At 43.3% G+C, this 25426-nt stretch overlaps 1 protein-coding gene across 7 annotated transcripts in view; it reads right to left on the bottom strand.

Moving 5' to 3' along the window:
* The window catches only part of DCDC2C (doublecortin domain containing 2C), a 121495-nt gene that overhangs the window by 86654 nt on the left and 9415 nt on the right, over positions 1-25426 (bottom strand). For 6 of the 7 annotated variants that reach the window (XR_003999321.1, XR_003999322.1, XM_030554202.1 and 3 more), the window contains exons 3-4: positions 10428-10504; positions 2823-2954 (exon numbers count right to left, since the gene is read on the bottom strand). Coding sequence is in view for 5 of the 7 variants with exons in the window: in XM_030554202.1 (XP_030410062.1) it covers positions 2823-2954; positions 10428-10504 (209 nt within the window). In the remaining 2 variants the exon portion in view is untranslated. The remainder of the gene's footprint in view (positions 1-2822; positions 2955-10427; positions 10505-25426) is intronic. The other variant, XM_030554200.1, reaches the window with a different exon arrangement.

A 25426-nucleotide genomic window follows, 5' to 3' on the forward strand; every position in this document is an offset into this window, starting at 1 on the left:
GGTGCAGAAAACTCAGACTTAGCATGGAATTAGTCCTCTGTGAATAGTGCATTTGCTAACAGAAAAAAAGTTTTTAATTTGTGGTTATGAATATCTGAAATATTGTACTGAGTATGGACTAAATCTGAATATGCACACTTCCTGACATATGAACGAAAGTGTAAATAAGGTAGTGGAGAAAACAGATCAGTTATAGATTTTTCAGTTGTTTATATCTTTGACAAACATTTCTGTTTTAGACTTGTAGTAGGTTGGCCTGCTCCTTTATGGGTCAACAGGCATGAAGCTAGCTAGACCTGTTCCATCAGCCCACCTCCACAATAATCAACAGCATCTTAGTCAGAAGGGGCAAAACTAATTGGGATCAGGCGCCAGCCTAAAACATCTAGGCCTCATGAAAGGGCTGAGAAGACTCTATTTGCAGAAGGAGCCACACCTGGGCTTCTGTGGAAGGTCCTGAAGTAGTGTCGGGAAGGGAGTCCAGACAGCAGACTGAAGAGGAGCCCAAGGAAGATCTAAGAACCTAACAACAAGAATTCTTGTTAAAAGCTAGGGACATATCATCTAGAAACGACAGAGTAGGGAAAAGACTTGGGTCTACTGGTTGAACACAGTATGACTGTGAGCCATCAATATGATGTGGCCGTGAAAAAAGGCTAATGCAATCCTAGGATGCATCAGACAAGGTATTTCCAGCAAAGATAGGGAAGTGTTATTACAACTATACAAAGCACTGGTGAGACCTCATCTGGAAAACTGTGTGCAATTCTGGGATCCCATGTTTAAGAAAGATTAATTCAAACTGGAACCCGTGCAGAGAAGGGCTACTACAATTATCAGAGGAATGGAAAACCTACCTTACAAGAAGAGACTTAAGGAGCTTGGCTTCTTTGGCCTAATCAAAATGAAGGATGAGGGGAAATAGGATTGCTTTCTATAAATATATAAGAGGGATAAACATCAGCAAGAGAGAGGAGTTCTTAAGTTAAGAGGCAACGTTGGCACAAGAACAAATGGATATAAACTGGTCATCAATAAGTTTAGCCTTGAAATTAGACAAAGGTTTCTAACCATCAGAAAAATGAAGTTCTGGAACAGCCTTCTAAGGGGAGTAATGGGGACAAAAAGCCTCACTTGTTTTAAGACTGACCTTGATAGGTTTATGAGGGGATGGTACGATGAGACTGCCTACAATGGCATATGCAACTTCTATTAGCAAATATCTCCAGCAGTCAGAGATGAGAAATGAGATGGAGAGTTACCAAAGAGAATTATTTTCCAGGGTCTAACTAATCACTATATTTGGGATTGGGAAGGAGTTTTCCCCCAGGTCAGATTTGCAGAGATCCTGGAGGGGTGAGGGGGATTCCCCTTCCACAGCAGCACGGGGTCACTTGCTGGTTTGAACTAGAGTGAATGATGGATTCTCTGTAGCCTGAAGTCTTTAAACCAAGATTTGAGGACTTCAGTAACTCAACCAGAAGTTATGGGCCTATTACAGGAGTGTGTGGGTGAGGTGCTGTGGCCTGCAATGACTATGATTATGATGGTTCCTTCTGGCCTTAAAGTCTGTGAGTCTAACCTTTTGTTTATGTGAACTTTGTTTGGATTTTTGTTATCCCTGAAGGGGGTCCGGACTAGACATGACTTAGCAAGAGAGGTAGGCATGAACAGAAACAGGCTGAGCAGAGCCAAAAGATCAACAGAGGGCACTAGAGGCAAAGACCTTGCAATACCATGCTCTGACACCAGGAGGCACTGAATGAAACTGTTTACAGTGCCAAAACTTTACATGCTTAACCTAAGGGGACATTTTCCTGGAAAATTTGAGAAAGAATGGTTGAGCCATTTTTGAATTACCATATGTGAGGATATAATATACTTTCTGGTGTAACCACTAAAATGGTTTCACAGTTTAAAGCTGTTTCCTAAGTGGGTTCTTTGAAAAGTATAGATTGTTTCTGAACCGCTAAGTTGAGGAAGGGACAGAAGTCTGCCCATGGTGTGGACATTTTATTTAAATTCTAAGGAGAGCATCTGTGAGCAAGAAGGAAAACAAACTTCCCATTTATCTGAAGGTCATCCAATAGCTTTGAACCCAAAAAAATCTAAATTGGGCATATATGTTGAACTCCTTCCTTTCACCCTCATTCAGTTGTCTCTCTATACACGGTAAGCTCCTGAGAGCATGATTTGTCTTCTCGTCTCCCTTCTTTCATGCCTTCTTTTCTGTTTCAAAACCACATAGCACACTCTGATCACTACCAAAAATCAATAGTCACTAATAAAACAACAACCTTAGCCAAACAGGAAATCAGCTGAAGTTACACCAGTTATAAATTTGACCCACTATTTCACACTTAAAGATTGGTTAATCTCATCTTCACAACTATGTTAACACTAGTCCATTTTATCTTCCTGACCCCAGCCCTTCCATAAAGACTGTTCCTTTTCAAGTGTAGATGATGTCTTTTATGTTACTCTTGTGATCTTCTTCTTTAATATCTGTACTAAATACAGAACACCAGGTTTTTAAAGCAAATAATACATACAATGGTGTCCTGATTAACCAAACCAATTGCCAGGAACATTTATTAAATGTAGATATATAAAAAGGTACTGAACTAAATGAAATAGGAAACAGAAATTCTCAGAAACCTGAAAAAGTCCTGCCCTTGATACTCCGTTTTCTTTCATACATAACCAATCAAAATATTAGATTGTCATTAATAACTGGTGTGGCATACAAATACAAAAATAATCCTAAATTGCCAGACTCGGGACTTTTGTTAGCGATATTAAATTACCAATTGTACTCTTACCTATGAACACCACCGGAACGAGGAAAGATTTTTTCATTTATTAGTGCAAGGACGCAATTCCAGTTTTTCAGAGTAAACCTGGGTATGATAAATTTTATAGGTGGTATAAGCATATCTCCATTTGTGAAAACACTGCCAAAAGACAAAAGAAGCCATATTTTTTCAGTAGTGAAAGACAGAGACAAAAGAAAAACTAAAAATATCAGTTGACAACATTATGTAATCTGGATCATTAGTAGTGTAGCCCTGTAGATTTCAACAATACATTTTAAATCTTAGTCCATTTCATAAAATATGATAACTCATACATAAAAAGACAGAATTGTATCCTTTAATATGTTTCTGTCTGACATCATGGGAGAGTCAGTGAAATATGTCCACTTGGAGAAGCCAAGAAGAATATAGCACTTGAAAATTCAATTACTTTCTCTCCATATTGTCCAAACAAGTCCTCACAATTCCCAGAGGAAATAATGTACAATCCTTTGAAAGAGATAATAGAATCAATTGATTTCTTCACTGCTGCCCATATTAGAAAGCTGTTCCTACTCAACCTTTAAGAGCGGCTGGAATCACTTTTTGGCTCAGCCTCACTTCTTAGAAGAAGTCACACTAAATAATAGAGCAATGTTGGTCTCTCTAAAACTAATTTTGCTATTTGGGCCATCAGCCCTATCGGCCCCCTCCACAAAAGCAGCCTCACCCTCTGCTGGGAGGGTGGTATTTTATATCAGCAGCAGAGGGCAGGACCAAGAGTAAGCACTGGCTGATTGCAGAGAATGTTCAGGCTCTTGGTGCAGCTTCCAATAACTCCAGCGGCCCTAGAACATTTTGCTGTAGGGGCAAAGGAGCATTTGTGCTTCTTCACATGCAGAAAAGCAGCATCCCTACCACAAAAATGGATAAACTCTGTGGAATGAGAGAGGATGTGGTGGACGAGGAGGGGGCAGTCAAGGTCACCCACATACAGTGTGAAATGAGCTCCCTCCTGTTCCCCCTGCATAGCCACATACTAGTATATTGATATTTCTCCCTACCTCCACACACTCCCTCCAGATTTTTTTTGAGGCATAGGTGTTCTTTTCTCTCAGAAGAACAAGCAGTTTCTGCTATCCCACCCCCAAACCCTTGTGCTGATTACATGGGGAGCACTTTCAAGGAGATAATAGGGTTTCTCTCCCTAGAAAGGGTGAGGGATCCTGCAGTCCAAAACAGATTGAAATGGGAGAAGCTTTGACTATCTCATAGACTCATAGACTCTAGGACTGGAAGGGACCTCGAGAAGTCATCGAGTCCAGTCCCCTGCCCTCATGGCAGGACCAAATACTGTCTAGACCATCTCTAATAGACATTTGTCTAACCTACTCTTAAATATCTCCAGCGATGGAGATTCCACAACTTCCCTAGGCAATCTATTCCAGTGTTTAACTACCCTGACAGTTAGGAACTTTTTCCTAATGTCCAACCTAAATCTCCCTTGCTGCAGTTTAAGCCCATTGCTTCTTGTTCTATCATTGGAGGCTAAGGTTAACAAGTTTTCTCCCTCCTCCTGATGACACCCTTTTAGATACCTGAAAACTGCTATCATGTCCCCTCTCAGTCTTCTCTTTTCCAAACTAAACAAACCCAATTCCTTCAGCCTTCCTTCATAGGTCATGTTCTCAAGACCTTTAATCATTCTTGTTGCTCTTCTCTGGACCCTCTCCAGTTTCTCCACATGTTTCTTGAAATGCAGTGCCCAGAACTGGACACAATACTCCAGTTGAGGCCTAACCAGCGCAGAGTAAAGGGGAAGAATGATTTCTCGTGTCTTGTTTACAACACACCAGTTAATGCATCCCAGAATCACATTTGCTTTTTTTGCAACAGTATCACACTGTTGACTCATATTAAGCTTGTGGTCCACTATGACCCCTAGATCTCGTTCTGCCATACTCCTTCCAAGACAGTCTCTTCCCATTCTGTATGTGTGAAACTGATTGTTCCTTCCTAAGTGGAGCACTTTGCATTTATCTTTATTGAACTTCATCCTGTTTACCTCAGACCATTTCTCCAATTTGTCCAGATCATTTTGAATTTTGACCCTGTCCTCCAAAGCAGTTGCAATCCCTCCCTGTTTGGTATCGTCCGCAAACTTAATAAGTGTACTTTCTATGCCAACATCTAAATCGTTGATGAAGATATTGAACCCAGCCGGTCCCAAAACAGACCCCTGTGGAACCCCACTTGTTATACCTTTCCAGCAGGATTGGGAGCCATTAATAACTACTCTCTGAGTACGGTTATCCAGCCAGTTATGCACCCACCTTATAGTAGCCCCATCTAAATTGTACTTTCCTAGTTTATCTATAAGAATATCATGCAAGACCGTATCAAATGCCTTACTAAGGTCTAGGTATATCACATCCACCGCTTCTCCCTTATCCACAAGGCTCATTATCCTATCAAAGAATGCTATCAGATTAGTTTGACACGATTTGTTCTTTACAAATCCATGCTGGCTATTCCCTATCACCTTACCACCTTCCAAGTGTTTGCAGATGATTTCTTTAATTACCTGCTCCATTATCTTCCCTGGCACAGAAGTTAAACTAACTGGTCTGTAGTTTCCTGGGTTGTTTTTATTTCCCTTTTTATAGATGGGCACTATATTTGCCCCCTTTCAGTCTTCTGGAATCTCATGATTCCCATCTCCCATGATTCCCATCTCCCATGATTTCCCAAAGATAATAGCTAGAGGCTCAGATACCTCCTCTATTAACTCCTTGAGTATTCTAGGATGAGTTTCATCAGGCCCTGGTGACTTGCAGGCATCTAACTTTTCTAAGTGATTTTTTACTTGCTCTTTTTTTATTTTATCTTCTAAACCTACCCTCTTCCCGTAAGCATTCACTATATTAGACATTCCTTCAGACTTCTCAGTGAAGACCGAAACAAAGAAGTCATTAAGCATCTCTGCCATTTCCAAGTCTCCCGTTACTGTTTCCCCCTCCTCACTGAGCAGTGGGCCTACCCTGTCCTTGGTCTTCCTCTTGCTTCTAATGTATTGATAAAAAGTCTTTTTGTTTCCCTTTATTCCCATAGCTAGTTTGAGCTCATTTTGTGCCTTTGCCTTTCTAATCTTGCCTCTGCATTCCTGTGTTATTTGCCTATATTCGTCCTTTGTAATCTGACCTAGTTTCCATTTTTTATATGACGCCTTTTTATTTTGTAGGTCACGCAAGATCTCGTGGTTAAGCCAAGGTGGTCTTTTGCCAAATTTTCTATCTTTCCTAACCATTGGAATAGCTTGCTTTTGAGCCCTTAATAGCATCCCTTTGAAAAACTGCCAACTATCCTCAGTTGTTTTTCCCCTCAGTCTTGATTCCCATGGGACCTTACCTATCAGCTCTCTGAGCTTACCAAAATCCGCCTTCCTGAAATCCATTGTCTATTTTGCTGTACTCCCTTCTACCCTTCCTTAGAATTGCAAACTCTATGATTTCATGATCACTTTCACCCAAGCTTCCTTCTACTTTCAAATTCTCAACAAGTTCTTCCCTATTTGTTAAAATAAAGTCTAGAACAGCTTCCCCCCTTGTAGCTTTTTCAACTTTCTGAAATAAAAAGTTGTCTGCAATGCAGTCCAGGAACTCCACCAAGAAGGAAGATCAGTTGTGGGGGAGCACAGTTTGGCTAAACCAGGGAGTGGAGAGAAAGCACCTCTCTGCTTCAAATAGCTAAATTAAAAAGACTAAGACTGGTCTATTAGTCATCCTGACCCTCTCGTCTCTATAAAGCACAGATGGTGATCTGAACAATGTTTGAATATGTTTTATTATTTCCTTATTACTCTCCATGATGCCACTAACATCCTAATGAGATTTTATCCCATTAACAAAAATGAGTAGTGCAACAATCCAAAAGTGACTACATTTTTTGTGAACCTGCCTACACTGAAGCACCAAACTGTGCTACCTACCTGGTTCTGCTTAGCATGGTATGGCACACCCAAAATGCCAAAACTGCATGAGGCAGAACCATGCTACAACCATGTGGTAGGTTCCACACAAGAATTTGCATCAGCTGACTGCAGTCTACACAAAAGCCTTAAAACAGGGCTGTCAAACTCCTTCTGTGGGGAGGGCTGAGTTCCATTCATAGGTATAGTTGTTGGACTGGAATATACACTTCCGGCTGTTTACTATGTAAAAGCAGACTTACCCAAGAGCAGAGGTTAGCATAAAGATCACAGATAGTATATGGCCTTTATGTAGCAACTGAATGTTCAGGGTCATATGCTGCGACTCTCACTCACAGTGAGTAATACTGGCTCCATAAACATTAGTCCTATTAAAACCATATTTCCCTTTCCCTTTTTCTCTTCCCTTCTTTTGTTCCCTTTCAACTCAGGGCTTGTCTACACTACCACTTATGTCGGTATAACTTACGTCACTCAGGAGTGGAATAATCCTCACCCCGAGCGACACAAGTTACATCAACCTAAGTGCCAGTGAAGATATCACCTCTTGCAGAGGTGGAGTAATTAAGTCAATGAGAGAGCTCTCTCCCATCAGCTCAGAGCGTCTTCTCCAGTTACAGCTTCCAGATCCTACACCAGTATATATAGCTGAGAGCCTGCTCTAACTCCCACCCTTCATGTAAGGTCCATAATTGACTTTGTATCTGTGCAGAATGAATGCAGCATTTTGGAGACATGCCCCTACATTGGGGCAAGAGGGGAGGGCTGGGAAAGGAGCCAGCTCTGCAAGTTTTATGTCAGCAGAGAATTTTGCTATGCAAGGAGAGTTCTCCACTGGCCAGCTATGGCTGGAATTCAGCCTCTTTATGCTACCCAGATGGTGAAAAGCTGCTGCAATGCCTGTGAGAATCTACCTTTATGTTTCTCCTTCCCCAGACCCAACATTATTTTATTATATCACATGGGGACTTAGATTATGTGTCACTTGAAACAGGGACCAGATACTAGTTATATGTAATTCAGGGCACCCAGCACATACCTGAACACTGTAAAAATTAATTGCCAGTTATGAATTTATAAGTGCTTTGTTCAGTTCAGCTTTAAATACTCTTTGCACCTGTGCTTCCACCCATCCCTTTGACTTCTAGTTTTCCCCAAGAGCATCTGTGCACTATATTTTATAAATACACACTGAAGTTACCTGTACCATAGTACCACTCCTGTATAGATTAATACTGTTGTATGGTCAATGCTTCCCATGAACACATGAACATGAACACTACTCGTAAAAAGTATAAAAAAATAATAATCATAATTCCTGCGATGAATAATACAGTATGTCAAATTTCAGCCAAGAGCAAATATTTGTGTCTGGATGCCACTTTAAAACAATATTTTAAAATAATGAAGGCTGGGTTTGGAAGATATTTGGGGCCATCTAGTGGAATTTTCAGTAAATTATTATAAAACACAGAGATCATGCATTAAAACAGTGAATCAGATTTACAAAAAAAAAAAAAAGGTTGCTATGGTACATTTTAAATACCATTATTTTCTTAACTATGTTAATGGATGTAATTTTTATAGAATAAAATTAAGAACAAAATAGCCTACGTAAAGGAAAAGTGCCTGTCAGTGAGAAATATAAAACTGTAGAATATAATCTCGACTGAAGATTTGGAGGGTCCAAACATTTGAAACCAGATTAGACAAAACACTATAAAACATATTGTCGGGAGCAAGCCATGACTGTCATGGGAATGGATTAGATGACCTAATGGATCTTTTTTATCTCTAAGTTCAGTTATCTTAATTTACTCATGGAAAACCTCAAACACTGGATAATTATGCATACAAACAAACACCCTCTCCTTCAAATAATAGGTGATGTCATAAATACTCTTTAGTCTACATTTTTGTATCTAAATTCTTTTTGGGTTTGATTCTGACATTATTTTAAACTGCTTTAAGGCTATGGAAGATTAAACATTTCAGCACTGCCTTGTTAGTTACATTTCTCATCAGAAGCACAATACCTTTGGATTCTGAAAACTGCACTGGCTTCCTATTTACTTCTGGGTGCAATTTAAAAGTTATTGGTTTTAATATCAAAAGCCTTGAATGGATTGGATCATAATTACATCAGAAACGACCTCTTTCCCCATATGATACCATAACAGCTGAGATTATACAAAACTCCTGGGCTAAAAACCTCTTTATTTAATTGCAAGGAGTATGGAAGGCAGGCCATTCTTAATGAGTAGGATCCTCAAATGGAGGTATAAAATGAATTCTATATTTGCCAGAGCCCAAATCTGTTAACTTTAGGTCTGGTGCAGCCTCATTTACTTTTTCCAAACTTCAACTAGGAAAGATAAGTTGTTGGCAGGGGACGATGGCAGAGGCTTAATGATTAAATGATGGGATTCAGATAATCTTATTATTGTCTTTTGGATTTCGTGACTTCTTGTACCTTAAATATTTGTACATGCATCCAGTAGGAACAATGGGTATTTTAAAAAATAAGTAAATAAAATACATAAACTTTGAAAAGGCCTCTTCTTGGAATGCTCATCACTTTAAATAACCTACGAGTATTATCAGGGGCGGCTCTATGTATTTTGCTGCCCCAAGCACAGCAGTCAGGCGGCTTTCGGCGGCGTGCCTGTGGGAGGTCCACCGGTCCGCGCCTTCGGCGTACCCGCAACCAAATTACCACCAAAGCACGGGACCGGCGGACCTCCCACAGGCATGCCACCAACGGCAGCCTGAGTGCCGCCCTCACGGCAACCGGCAGGCCGCCTCCCGCAGCTTGCCGCCTCAGGCACGCGCTTGATGCTCTAGTGCCTGGAGTTGCCCCTGAGTATTATCACTGTAGTTCTCTCGAATGAAACTTAAAGTGGCATCATATGTTAAAGCACAACACATTTTTGGCTCTTCTCCTCCACATCCAGTGTTTCCTTCCCCACTTCTTGTGCAACAGAATTGCACTGCTTCCACTGTCTGCACAGCATCAAACTTGTAGTGCAGGTAGTGCAGACATACAACACTCTTCCTTATCAACAACATACGGAGGTCAATATATTTCATCACAGACCAATATCAAGTGTGACCATTCCTTTGCAACTCCCTCCTTCTGTACCCCTGTGAGAATCTGCTTATTCCTGATCCCTCCATTCATGGCAATTCAGTGTTTTAAAAATCTATTTTAGTAATTCTAATACAGATTTTTTTTAAAAATATTACTTTCATCTTAAGTGTCCTTTCACAATATTATCTGAGACACAAAAAAGCTACATTACTTAATTCCCTAGAATATGTAATTTTTTTCCAAAAAATAGTTTGCTGCCAAAAAAATTCAATCAATATAATTATAATGAATGCAATGCCCTCTCTCTTGTCCCTCCCTCTACAATGATAGAGGGAGCCAAATTCTGCTCTGCCACACAAGATACAAATTACATTTAAATTAATAGGAGCGTAAATCAAGACTGAATATGGCCCTTTCAAATTACATTTGTTTTACCTGAACTTTATTATAAACATTTCTCTTTCCACTGTACTAGACATATGGAGTTTTGCATATATTATAGTTGCAGAATATTTAAAACCAAATCTAGAGTTTTGATTTATGACATACTTACTTGATATTACGTGGCTTATTACTGATCAGTTGCCACCTGGAAGGCACACGTATTTTACTATGAACTACTGGTTTAATCTGCAAGAAAAATAAAATACATTATGTGGGATGTTTAAAACATTTTAATCTTAAAAGTGCTGCTCAGATATACACATGGCAGAGCCAGGTTCAAATGTTATAGAGTAATATAGCCATAGAGCTTAAGGCCAGAAGAGACCACCGGATCATCTAGTCTACCCTCCTGTATATCAAGGGCTACAACACCACTAAACCCAATAACCAAAATTAGACCAAAGTATTATAGACTATAGGAGACTAGACTATTATTTCCACAGGCAGTGAACATGAGGAACCAATGTGCACCAGTGGACAAGGCCCCCACAATGGCAGGGAAATGATTAAGTGAGATACTCTCAGATAATTCTGGCAAGTGACCCACACCCACAGAGGAAGGTGAAGAAAATCCCAAGACCATGGCCAATTTGACCTGGGGGAAGATTCTGTCCAGATCCAACATATGGTGACCAGTTAGACCCTAAGTATGTGAGCAAGAATCAGCCAGCCACGCACCTGAGAGAGAGAATTCTTGGTGCCACCTCAGAGCCATGCCCTCCCACCCCGAGTCTCATCTCCAGCCATGGCCATCCCTGAAGCATCCTTTAGAGAAAAAAAATTAAACAAACCCATACACACACACACGCACAAGATAAAGACATAAGACACAAACTGGAAGTGAGCCCAGGCTGCTGGTCTCTGCCTTCTACCATCTCAACCAACCGCATCATACAATCACACTCATAAATTTGTCCAGCTCTGTCTTAAAACAAGTTGCCTCTGCCTCCCCAACTCCTATTGGGAGACAGTTCCAGAATCTCACCCCTCTGACGGTTAGAATTAGAAACTTTCTTTTAATTTCCAACCTGAATTTTTTCATGGCCAATTTATATTCATTTATTCTTATGCCAACACTGTCCTTTAGCTTAAATGGATCTTCACTCTCCCTTATATTCACCTACTTGATGCATTTATAGATGCATATCCTTTCTCAGCCTTCTTTTTACTAGACTAAACAAGCAGAGCTCTTACAATCTCTTCTCATAAGACAAGTCCTCTGTTCCCCTGATCACCTTGTAGCTCTTCTTGGCTCCTGTTCCACTTTGAATTAATCTTTCTTGCACATGGGAGATCAGTACTGTACATCGTATTTCAAATGAGGTTTTACCAGTGCCTTGTGCAATGGCATGAATACTTCTCTCTCTTTACTGGAAATGCCTCTTCTGATACATCCTAGGATCAAATTTGCCTTTTTCATAGCTGTAGTTCATTAGTGGTTCAGGCATTCTGTGATCGTCCCACACATCCAGGTCTCTTGCCTTCTCTGTCACTTGCAGGTCTCTGTCACTTCTAACAGATTAGCTCCCACTTTCTAGCAGAAATTCTTGTTATTAGAGCCTAAGTCCATGATCTTTCATTTTGTACTACTGAATTTCATCCCATTTCTGTCACTCTAGTCTTCAAAGTTATCCAGATTTTCCTATATAATATTCTGATCCTCCTCTGAATTGACAATGCCTCCCAACTTTGTATCATCACCAGATTACATTAGCACAATTCTACTTTTTGTGCCTAAGTCATTGATTAAAAAATAATGAATAAGATTGGTCCCAAAACCAGTTCTTGAGGAACTCCACTAGTAATCTTCCTCCAGTATGATAATTCACTTTTCAGAACAAAGTTCTTGGTTCAGGTTTGTAGCAGTGATGGAATAAATTTCAGGCTCAAATCAAGTCTCTGGAGTACATCCACAGCTTAGATGGGTCATTCAGTCCATTGTTCAGAGCTTCAGTTTGTAGCAAAGTTCCGCCAGAGGTAAAAAGCAGGATTTAAGACAAAAAGGAGGGATTCCAGGGCCTTTTATAACCTCTGTCATGTGGAAGAACGCCCCTTTATTCTTACTGCGGAAAATCACAGCAGCAAGATGGAGTTTAGAGTCACATGGGCAAATCCATGCATGACTCAGTTCTTTACAGATAGAGCAGCCATTGCTCACATGCTAGCTTGAACGTTCCCAGGAAGACACTTCATATGTGGATTGAGTCTCCCAAGGTCCATTGTCAGTTAAGTGTTTCTTGACTTGGCATTTAATCTGAAGAGTCCCTTCTCAATAAGCTAGTCAACTGCTTCACTGGTGCTATTTAATCATAGAATCATAGCATATCAGGGTTGGAAGGGACCTCAGGAGGTCATCTAGTCCAAACCCCTGCTCAAAGCATTACCAATCCCCAACTAAATCATCCCAGCCAGGGCTTTGTCAATCCTGACCTTAAAAACTTATAAGGAAGGAGATTCCACCACCTCCCTAGGTAACCCATTCCAGTGCTTCACCACCCTCCTAGTGAAAATGTTTTTCCTAATATCCAACCTAAAACTCCTCCACTGCAATTTGAGACCATTACTCTTTGTTCTGTCATCTGGTCCACTGAGAAAAGTCTAGGTCCATCCTCTTTGGAACCCCCTTTCAGATAGTTGAAAGCAGCTATCAAATTTCCCCCAGCCCATTCTTCTCTTCTTGCAAACTAAATAATCCCAGTTCCCTCAGCCTCTTCTCATAAGTCATGTGTTCCAGCCCCCTAATCATTTTTGTTGCCCTCCTCTGGATTCTTTCCAATTTTTCCACATTCTTCTTGTAGTGTGGGGCCCAAAACTGGACACTGTACTCCAGATGAGGCCTCACCAACATTGAATAGAGGGGAACAATCATGTCCCTTGATCTGCTGGCAATGCCCCTACTTATACAGTCCAAAATACCATTAGCCTTCTTAGCAACAAGGGCACACTATCGACTCATATCCAGCTTCTTGTCCACTGTAACCCCTAGGTCCTTTTCTGCAAAACTGCTGCCTAGCCATTCAGTTCCTAGTCTGTAGCAGTGCATGGGATTCTTCCTTCCTAAGTGCAGGACTCTGCACTTGTCCTTGTTGAACCTCATAAGGTTTCTTTTGGCCCAATCCTCTAATTTGTCTAGGTCCCTCTGTATCTATTCCAACCCTCCAGCATATCTACCACTCCTCCAAGTTTAGTGTCATCTGCAAACTTGCTGAGAGTGTAGTCCCCACCATCTTCCAGATCATTAATGAAGATATTGAACAAAACCGGCCCCAGGACCGACCCTTGGGGCACTTTGCTTAATACCGGCTGCCAATTAGACATGGAGCCATTGATCATTACCCATTGAGCCCGACGATCTAGCCAGCTTTCTATCCACCTTATAGTTCATTAACCCAGCCCATACTTCTTTAACTTGCCGGCAAGAATACTGTGGGAGACCGTATCAAAAGCTTTGCTAAAGTCAAGGAATAACACATCCACTGCTTCCCCCTCATCCACAGACCCAGTTATCTCCTCATAGAAGGCAATTAGGTCAGGCATGACTTGCCCTTGGTGAGTCCATGCTGACTGTTCCTGATCACTTTCCTCTCCTCTAAGTGCTTCAGAATTGATTCCTTGAGGACCTGCTCCATGATTTTTCCAGGGACTGAGGTGAAGCTGACTGCCCTGTAGTTCCCTGGATCCTCCTCCTTCCCTTTTTTAAAGATGGGCACTACATTAGCCTTTTTCCAGTCATCCAGGACCTCCCCCAATCACCATGAGTTTTCAACAATAATGGCCAATGGCTCTGCAATCACATCTGCCAACTCCTTTAGCACCCTTGGATGGATTTGTGCTCATCCAACTTTTCTAAATAATCCCGAACCACTTTTCTCCACGGAGGCCTGGTCATCTCCTCCCCATGCAGTGCTGCCCAATGCTGACCTTGTTCGTGAAGACAGAGGCAAAAAAAGCATTGAGTACATTAGCTTTTTCCACATCCTCTGTCATTAGGTTGCCTGCCTCATTCAGTAAAGGGCCCATACTTTCCTTGACTTTATTCTTGTTGCTAATATACCTGAAGAAACCCTTCTTGTTACTCTTAACATCTGTGACAGACCCAGGCCAGCGGGGTACAGGAGTCTGGTAGAGGGCAAATATATTAGTCACTGGATGAGTAGTTTTCTGTTCCCTGAGTGACCAGAGCAGGGGCTGCACTAGAGTAATCAGGAACCAGCTAGAACCAATTAAGGCAGACAGGCTGATTAGATCACCTGCAGCCAATCAAGGCACCTGGGTTTAAAAAGGAGCTCACTCCAGTCAGGTGAGGAGGAGCCAGAGGAGAGGAAGTGTGTGTGATGAGCTGGGAGCAGGAGGCACAAGGAGCTGAGAGTGAGAGGGTGTGCTGCTGGAGGACTAAGGAGTACAAGCGTTATCAGACACCAGGAGGAAGGTCCTGTGGTGAGGATAAAGAAGGTGTTTGGAGGAGGCCATGGGGAAGTAGCCCAGGGAGTTGTAGCTGTCATGCAGCTGTTACAAGAGGCACTATAGACAGCTGCAATCCACAGAGCCCTGGACTGGAACCTGGAGTAGAGGGCGGGCCTGGGTTCCCCCAAAACCTCTCAACTCCTGATCAGACACAGGAGGAGCTGATCCAGACTGTGGGGAAGATCATTGAGGTGAGCAAAATCTGCCAATAAGCGCAGGACCCACTAAGGTAGAGGAGGAACTTTGTCACAATATATAAACATGGATTTATACACTAGTTTTATTTATGAAGGGGCATCTGAGTTATTTTAGTCATGAAACATAATAAAATAAAAGAGTTTTAATGGATAAAATGAAACAAGTAATTCCCAAAAAATAAAATGAAAAATTATAAAACAATATCATGGTGCTCGATTTATAACATTGATTCCAACAATCATTTCTGGGTTAGCATTACCTTAAGGGCAAAGCCCTAAACCAGAAATCACTAAGGAATCACTCCTGCAAACACAATGGGACTACTCACATGAGTAAGGACCACTCGTGCAAAGGTTTGGCGGACTGGGCCTGTAAGAGATTGGGGCCTGTCTTACAGTACCCTCTTCCAACTGGACCCTGGCTTGCTCTTGCTGAGCCAGTGCCCTCCCTAGGGGAACTCTGCCTGGAACCTTCTCGCCGAGTCCAGGGAAAGTAGTTTCCAGCACAATCAGTTGTTGTGGTTTCTTTTTCCTTTTATTTCAAGTCTCCTCAACAAACAAAATCAAAACTTTCCCAAGTCTGTCCCTACCCCACTCTCTGAGCTGGGAAGAAGTAGGAGCACTCAGTCCCCAGACTGGAATTCCCTGGCTCCAGCCCCTTTATTATGCTGTCACATTCCATCATGGGGCATTCCCTGTTGGATGAGCCCAGGTTGCCTGCAGTGATAACATACTAGAGTCATTCACAGGAGGGCAATGGTGGTTCCTTGGAAGCCTGGGACTTTGGTTCTGGGTGTAGGGTCCCATGGGCGGGGTAAAATTTTGGTAGACTTTTGCTGGCTTGGTAGGTTATCATCTCTCACTGCCTTTCTAAATGTGGCTTGCTGATCGAGAGTCTGGCCTTCCCACCCATAGGTAATTCAACCTCCATGAATCCCTCAGTTGTCTCGACCACCTCTGCCATGGATGCAGGCCAAAACCATTGAACCCAGGCTTGTACCACCATATGGAGAATGTGTAGGTATTGTTCTTGGCCAGTATTGTCAATAAGCCCCACCACTGTCTCAGCCTTTAGTTTTAGCCATTGGGTAGCCCCAGAGCCACTGAGCTACTGCCCAGGGGCATGCCCCATTAAGGAATGTCTCCAATAAGCTTCTGTAGAAAGACCAGGGTGGTCCATGATGGCAGCCTTTTGTATTGCATAGGACTGTGCTTCATCCACACTCAGGAACCAATACGCTGCTTGGGCCTCACCAGTGAGTTATGGGACCAGCCACACTGCCCAGGAACTCTTCTCCCAGTCCACTCAACGGTGGTCAGGTAGGCCTCTGGACATCAGTGCTGCCCATCTTGGTCAAGGGGAGACATGGCTGTTTCTGCCTCCCCACAGCTGCTATGAGAGTAAGCAGCCCATCTCTTCTTGGAACGGTCCATTCCACTCAAGCTCAGATAACTGGGCTTCCTGCAAGCACTGTTAAGAGGCCAGGAGTACCTTGTGGAACTGGCGATTCCTTTCATTTTCCACCTGCTGTTGATTCACCATCATTTGGAGTATCTGGCCCTTCTTTATGGAGGGGGTTCAGATCTACAGGCACCACATGTAAGAGATTGGGGCCTGTCTTATAACGCCTTTTTCCGGCTGCACCCCAGCTTGCTCTTTCTGAGCCAGCAAAGTCCCTGGGGGAATTCTACCTGGAATCTTCTCACTGAGTCCAGGGAAGGCAATTTCCAGCAGGGTCAATTGTTGTGGTTTCTTTTTTCTATGTCCTGCACTTACGACATACTAGGGACTGAGCAGCAGTTCTGCATAAAAGGACCTAAGGGTTACAGTAGACAAGAAGCTGGATATGAGTCGATAGTGTGCCCTTGTTGCTAAGAAGGCTAATGGTATTTTGGGCTGTATAAGTAGGGGCATTGCCAGCAGATCAAGGGACGTGATCGTTCCCCTCTATTCGATGTTGGTGAGGCCTCATCTGGAGTACAGTGTCCAGTTTTGGGCCCCACACTACAAGAAGGATGTGGAAAAATTGGAAAGAGTCCAGAGGAGGGCAACAAAAATGATTAGGGGGCTTGAACACATGACTTATGAGAAGAGGCTGAGGGAACTGGGATTATTTAGTCTGCAAGAAGAGAAGAATGGGCTGGGGGGAAATTTGATAGCTGCTTTCAACTACCTGAAAGGGGGTTCCAAAGAGGATGGATCTAGACTTTTCTCAGTGGTACCAGATGACAGAACAAAGAGTAATGGTCTCAAATTGCAGTAGAGGAGGTTTAGGTTGGATATTATGAAAAACTTTTTCATTAGGAGGGTGGTGAAGCACTGAAATGGGTTATTGAAGGAGATTCCACCACCTCCCTTTTTTAAGGTCAGGCTTGACAAAGCCCTGGCAGGGACGATTTAGTTGGGGATTGGTCATGCTTTGAGCATGGAGCTGGACTAGATGACCTCCTGAGGTCCCTTCCAACCCTGATAGTCTATGATTCTTTTATTTCAAGTCTCCTCAACAAACAAGATCAAAACTTTCCATGATCTGTCCCTCACTCTCTGTAGTTCCTCAGTCCAAAGTTCCTGGCTCTTACCTCAGAGCCTTTTGATAACAGGATTTCCCCAGTCTCCCATCTGTTCATTTTTGTTTCTAGGAGCAGTTCTTCTCAGCAGTAGTTGAAGCCTCTAGTAGGTATTGTAGTTCCTCCTCTCCATTTCCTGCTATTCCTTCTATGAGGATCAGCAAGTTAAACTGCAGGTATTTTCCTGCAGGTGCAGCAGGAGTCGCTAATGAGCCAGCCAGCCCTGTGCTGGCCTCTAACCTCTGTCATATAATAACCCTTATACCTTCACAGGGCCCTAAATCTGTATATGGAATTTCAATGAACTACTATTCCTTAGGGAGCTTGAACAGTGGTTTCACTTTCAGAAAACACTATAAACTAGGAAAGATTTTGCAAAGCATAACTGGAGACAAACAGAAGATATTGAAAATGTAACAGTTAATCTAAACTGTTAAAAACTAGTATCAGAGGGGTAGCTGTGTTAGTCTGGATCTGTAAAAGCGGCAAAGAGTTCTGTGGCACCTTACAGACTAACAAACATATTGGAGCATGAGCTTTTATGGGTGAATACCCACTTCATTGGATGGACAAAGTGGGTATTCACCCACGAAAGCTCATGCTCCAATATGTTTGTTAGTCTATAAGGTGCCACAGAACTCTTTGCCGCTGTTAAAAACTAGGTCAGAAGCATGATTCAGAGAATTCATCAGTTTAATTTGAACTCTGGTGTTTCAGTTCCTACAGGAGTAAGAGCAACTGTTTGTTGTATTTTTATTACTTTTCTCCATGGCACACAAAAGGCAATAACTGACATTATCCTACTCAGTTTCACTGCTTCTCCAACTGCACCATAGCAAGATACACTATGCTGGAGCTGCACATGAATGATCCTACTTCTGCTTCTGGAAATGCTAGTTATTCTTTCCCTCCCGCTTCCTCCTCTGCCCTGACAGTAGCATATGATCAGCACTGAGGACCCAGCAGAAGCAAAAATTAAAACTAAAGTAGAATTGCATCAGTTCTACCCTACCACTCTCACTAGTGCTGCTGGAAAAGTGCCAAAAGCAGGAGTGGCACAGACAGTTCTTCCAGTCAAGGATCCTGGGCTAAGATATGAAAGTGACTGGCAACATAGAAAAGCTTATGATGATAAATAAGGGTACAATTCTGTGATTCTGTGACTTTCCGGGACCTCCGGGACTTCTTCCACAGTGGCAGGGCTGGAGCAGCTGTCTGTCCCAAGGCCACCAAAGCAGCGGCCCCAGGGCTAAAGCAGAACCCGGGATTGGGTCAGCCCTTCTGGGGCTGGAGCAGCAGCAGCCAACTCCTGCCACAGGGCAGCAGAGCGGCTGGAGCAGCTGGCAAGCAGCCAGCCCCGGACCTGCCGGAGTAGCAATCCCCAGGGCCACCAGACCAGCGGCCAGCAGTCAGCCCTGGGGCTGCCGGAGCAGCTGGCGAGCAGGCTGACCTCTGTAACAGCAATCCCCTGGCCGCTGGAGCATCAGCCCCAGGGTTGAAGCAGCGGCTGTGGTTGGGTCAGCTCCCCTGGGGCTGCAGGAGCAGCAGCGGGCCTGGAGCAGCTGCCAGAGTTCAGCTTCCCAGCAGTGCTCATCTGTTATTCCCCAACAGCATATTTTTAGTAAAAGTCAGGGACTCGTCATGGGCTTCCATGAATTTTTGGTTGTTGACCATGACCTGTCCCTGACTTTTACTAAAAATATCCGTGACGGATTCTTAACCTTAATGATAAACATTTATAGCACAGGCTTCTTCGCTGAAGGATTCTCCCAGAGGACTTTAAACAATATTAAAGGGATGGCATGGCCATGTGTAAGAAACTATAAAGTTTTTGTTATCTTGTGTTATATTTAGCCTTCCCTTTCCCCCTCCCCCCTCAATGAGTGCCATCACGGCCCAAGGTATAGAACAAGGGTTCTCAGACTGGGGGTCAGGACCCCTCAGGGGGTCGCAAGGTTATAACATAGGCGGTCACGAGCTGCCAGCCTCCACCCCAAACCCCGTTTTGCCTCCAACATTTATAATGGTGTTAAATATGTAAACAAGTGTTTTTAATTTATAAGGGAGGTGGTCACACTCAGAGGCTTGCGATGTGAAAGGGGTCACCAGTACAGTAGTTTGAGAACCACTGGGCACATGTTAACTACTTGCTGCAGTGATTTTTTTCCACTTTTTAAACCCCTCATGTTCAAGGTACATGGCAGCTACCATCTTTCTGATTGAAAAGGATTCTTTTTGGAGCTTATCAACGCTGCTCTTTAATTAGCCAAAAAGTGTATTATTACCTTGTGTAAGACATTCCCAGTCTCTTACATGGGCTGTACTTCCATAAACTCCCAAATTTTAAAGGTGATAGGACCAAATTCTGCTCTGTTTCATTAGTGTAAATCCAATGAAGCCAATGGTTTTACTCCAGTTTTATATTTATGTAAGCAAGAGCTGAATCTGGCCCACATATTTTAAACAGAGTCATTTGTTCTGTCATCATTGCTAACTACATAAGGTTTGCAGTGAGGTCCAATCTCTGCCTTCATCCGCATGCATGAATAGGTAGAATTTGGATCTTAGGCTATTAATGGAAATAAAGTGAGAAAATTCAGCAAAGGATGCACTGTCCTCATCTGTTTTTTTTAATCTCTCTCTCTGCAGTCAAACCTCTCTTAGAATAAAAGATATGTCACAAACAGCTGTAAAAGTAGAAGTGCTGCTGTCCAAATTAGACTCAGATGTTCTCATTAAAACAAACTTGAATGTGTGGCTTCAGGATCCCATGGGAGTTTACTGAAAACCCTTTCCTCCCAATAAATAAAATGTGATTTTAAATGTATTTTACTATAGTGCTTTCCAGACTTTGATTTTAATAGGTTATATTAAAAGCATACGGTGCTTTTAAAATTAATTTTAAAGGAATTTCTTCCTTACATAAAGGTCGCCTGGGGTTCCCTCTTAATATCTCCAGTTGATTTTCATCAAAAAGATACATTTTCAGTTAAACCAGTAATTTTAAGGAAACTAGTATATGTTCACTACATTTCACTGCACATGTATCAATGAATATAACATTTTACTACTGCAAATATTTGTTTTCAGTTTAAATCCAATGATATCTCAAAATGTAGATGTTTATCTGAACCTTTACAGTTTGATCTTTGTGAGGCTAAATCCTGTTTAATTTGGTTTAAATTCCAAAACAAGTTCTATGCACCACTTGAGACCTACTTCAAGGGCTAACATGGGAATTAAATGGTGCACAGGCTTTCTGTGGGCTCTCCGTACTGGTGTAAATATCACCTATTATGAGTAAGGCAAAATAAAAAGTCCATAGAGGTAGATGCAGACTGCAACACAAATATATACCGTATGCTATAGGTCCAGTTGTCAAAGCTGTACACCTAAATAAGGATGTCCAGTTTAGCGTTTGTATATTCAAGTGGACTCTGGTCTCAAATGCCTATTTTGTTATCATATCTACTGAATACAAAAACATTTACTTAGGTTACATAATCAAGTACTCAAAAGTTAGGAAAAGTCACTTTTACATGCAATTTGAATTCTGCCCACTTGTACATCTAACCTGTGCACTGAATGACACAGGGGTTCTGTGGGGGAAAAAAGGATGTGATAATGTAATTAAATGTCATAATGCAAACACACTAAGGGGCCAAATTAAGGCTGCATAGGCAACTGTAAATCTGGCATTTCCTGACTTTTGAGTGCTTGACTGTGCAACCTAAGTAATATCTCTTCAACATGTTTTGTCCTCTGCCCTGCTCCCTGCACCTTCTTTTTAAATGCAATATCCCGTGAGGGGTGGGTATAAGGACAAAGATTAAAACAACTGTAACAACCTCCACATCATGCACTAACTGCACTGTTTGAACCCTGAGGCTTCAGGAGAGACAACTACCACTTCAAAAAAACAAAAACAAACAAACAAACCTACAGGACCAACTACATAAGCTAGCAGCAGGGGAAGCCTCTTATCCCAGAGTTGAAGGGATGGGTTGCTGGGGCAATATGCAGCCTAGCACTCCTGCTTTCCCACCTCATGGGTCTCCTTGCCCATGTGGTACCCACAGGGCAGGATGATGGGCTGTTGGGGCCATGTGTCATGAAGGGAACCAAAACTGGCTTTTTCTTCGACCCTCTACATACAACCTAGCACCATGGGAGGCAAGTTTGTAGAAATGTTGGTGGTGCTCAGAACCCGCCCCCCCAACTCCGCCTCCACCTGCCTAAGGCTCTGGGCGGGGTTTCAGGGGGGAGGTCTGGAGTGCAGGTCCTGGGCTGGGGATTAGGGTGCAGGAGGGGTGCAGGCTTTGGGAAAGAGTTTGGGTGCTGGGTGCAGGCTTCGGGCTGGGGCACGGGGTGGGTGTGCAGGAGGCGGTGAGGGGTGCAGGCTTTGGGATGGAGTTTGGGTGCATGCTCGGCTGGGGGTGGGGGTGTAGGAAGGGGGAGGTGGTCACGCCGGGGCAGAGGATCAGGCTGCAGGGGAATGAGGGTTGGGGCTGAGAATGAGGGGTTCATAATGCAGGGGGGCTCAGAGCTGGGGCAGAGGCTCAGGGTGCGGGAGGATGTGGGCTCTGGCTGGGGCTGAGGATTCAGGTGCAGGGGCATGAGGGCTCTGGTTGGGGATGAGGATTAGGGTGCAGAGGGATGAGGCTCTGGCTGGGAATGAGGGGTTTGGGGCATTGGAGAGGCTCAGGGCTAGGGCAGAAGAGCAGGGTAAGGGCAGCCTGCCTTGCCATTAGTGGATGGCAGGCGCTAGGACCCTGGGGCAGCAGACAGCAGTTCTGCCGGGAGCCGATCTCTGGCAGCTCGAGGAGCAGGCAAGGACTCGGTGGAGAGGGGACGCAGGGGGAGGGGTGGAAGGCGGAGGCCGGGACCCACTCCAGGCAGGGACGCGGCGGGGCAGGGCGGTGGGGGGAGACCCGGAGGGGTTGGGGCCGGGGCCCAATCCAGGCAGGGCCGGGGAAGAGACCCAACTCCAAATATTGCTGGAGCAGGGCACCCAGCTCTGAATATTCCTGGAGCCTGGGCACCTCGAGCCCATATAACCTGCCGCATATGCACAGTACTAGTAAGTGTTAACAATTCTCAAAGAAAAGGTTACAAGAATCCTTTATCACTCAAAAATTTAGGCAAACTTTATACCAGCTCCTCCTGTAATTACTTCTTGAGCACAGATAGTGGGCTCAGTACTGCATAAAATTAAAAAGAAAGATGTAAACCCCATCATCCAAAAAGTCTTACAATCTCAATCAAAACCTACATGCATATTTAACAGCCCCAGGGAAGAACTGGGCTCCCTCCCTTACACACCAAGTGACAAACCTGGGCTCTATGTCTTCTCTATGATGTAGACCTTGCTAGGCTCACGCAGGTTCTGATTCTGAGCTAAGCAGCATGTTGAGGAGTTTAGAATGTTAGGATGCTCTGGAATTCTGTTGCAAAGGCGATGAAGGGACTGAAGAGGTGAAGAGAGACTTAAAATACACCAGGCCAATTAATTTGTCTGTAGATTGGACTTCTGAATGTTTTAGTCAAAGTCAAGGTAAGCACACTTTCTAAAGCTAGAGATGTTCCGGCATTTCTTTGCATGTGACAGAAGTTGTGTGTACCTTGAAAAAACTCTGTCGCAATGGTCTTGATCCCACCACTTTCTCCTGTGAGTAATCCTTTCTCACCATGTTTTGAATGGTATCCAAGGATTAAGGGAAATTTCCCAGAAGACTTTAAAGGTTTGGAGGCCCTCCAAGCACTGGCAAATTAATCACAGATTCCCTTGATCTCTGCATCTGTGTCCTGGCTGGCAGGGATCCATGGCCCAGAAGATCCAGCTATGGCAACTATTTTTGGAGAAGAGGGGGCTAAGAAGTCCAGGAGGTGGGGACTCGTGTCAGTTTGAGTTAACACTACTTGCCCTATTGTGTCTGAATTTAGCATGCTACCACACTGTGCATTATGTGCAATACCAGAGCCTATAATGCAAAATACAGTAGCACGATAAATTCAAAATACAAGATACAGGAAACAGGGCTACATGTGTTTGCAAAATGAGTACTAAGGCTACTTGGCCCACCAGATGATGAAGACATGAAACAGCAGCTATGGCATTTCCAACTCTGCTATTTTAAAGGCATAATAAATACACCTCTACCCTGATATAACGCTGTCCTCGGGAGCCAAAAAATCTTACTGCATTATAGGTGAAACCGCGTTATATAGAACTTGCTTTGATCCACCAGAGTCCACAGCCCCGCACCCCAGAGTACTGCTTTACCGCGTTATATCCGAATTCACGTTATATTGGGGTAGAGGTATAGTGGGTAGAGACTAAGGATTAGTCATGTACAGGTTTACATTTAATAGTTTTGCATAATCTCTCCTTTAATTTTTCTAGCCTTTATTCTCATTTCTGTCTCACTTCCAGGTGTGATGCTGAGCAGATCAAGAGTGACTACAGGGCTCTGGGAGTACGGGTTAAGGAGTTTGGAGCGCAGGTGGTATTCTCTTCGATTCTTCCTGTTGAAGGTAGGGGTCCGGGCAGAAACAGATGCATCGTGGAGGTGAATGCCTGGCTGCGAAGATGGTGTCGCCAGGAGGGCTTTGGCTTCCTCGACCACGGGATGCTATTTGAGGAAGGACTGCTAGGAACAGATGGCGTTCACCTTTCGAAGCGGGGAAAGGCCTTATTTGCGCACAGACTGGCTAACCTAGTAAGGAGGGCTTTAAACTAGGTTCGACGGGGACAGGTGAGCAAAGCCCACAGGTAAGTGGGGAACAAGACCTGGGAGATGGGTTGGAAACAGGAGGGAGCACGGGCTATAATAGCAGAGAGGAAGGAGGGTCAGGGCAAAGCTGGGAGGCAAGATCAAACCAGTATCTTAGATGCCTTTATACAAATGCAAGAAGTATGGGTAATAAGCAGGAAGAACTGGAAGTGCTAATAAATAAATACAACTATGACATTATTGGCATTACTGAAACTTGGTGGGATAATACACACGACTGGAATGTTGGTGTGGATGGGTATAGTTTGCTCAGGAAGGATAGACAGGGGAAAAAGGGAGGAGGTGTTGCCTTATATATTAAAAATGTACACACTTGGACTGAGGTGGAGATGGACATAGGAGATGGAAGGGTGGAGAGTCTCTGGGTTAGGCTAAAAGGGGTAAAAAACACAGGTGATGTCGTGCTGGGAGTCTACTACAGGCCACCTAATCAGGCGGAAGAGGTGGATGAGGCTTTTTTCAAACAACTAACAAAATCATCCAAAGCCCAAGATTTGGTGGTGATGGGGGACTTCAACTATCCAGATATATGTTGGGAAAATAACACCGCGGGGCACAGACTATCCAATAAGTTCCTGGACTGCATTGCAGACAACTTTTTATTTCAGAAAGTTGAAAAAGCTACTAGGGGGGGAAGCTGTTCTAGACTTGATTTTAACCAATAGGGAGGAACTTGTTGAGAATTTAAAAGTAGAAGGAAGCTTGGGTGAAAGTGATCATGAAATCATAGAATTTGCAATTCTAAGGAAGGGTAGAAAGGAGTACAGCAGAATAGAGACAATGGATTTCAGGAAGGCGGATTTTGGTAAGCTCAGAGAGCTGATAGGCAAGGTCCCATGGGAGTTAAGACTGAGGGGAAAAACAACTGAGGAAAGTTGGCAGTTTTTCAAAGGGACGCTATTAAGGGCCCAAAAGCAAGTTATTCCGATGGTTAGGAAAGATAGAAAATGTGGCAAAAGACCACCTTGGCTTACCCTTGAGATCTTGCGTGACCTACAAAATAAAAAGGCGTCATATAAAAATGGAAACTAGGTCAGATCACGAAGGATGAATATAGGCAAATAACACAGGAATGCAGAGGCAAG

The sequence above is a fragment of the Gopherus evgoodei genome, chromosome 3, assembly GCF_007399415.2.
Source record: "Gopherus evgoodei ecotype Sinaloan lineage chromosome 3, rGopEvg1_v1.p, whole genome shotgun sequence".
NCBI lineage: Eukaryota > Metazoa > Chordata > Testudines > Testudinidae > Gopherus > Gopherus evgoodei.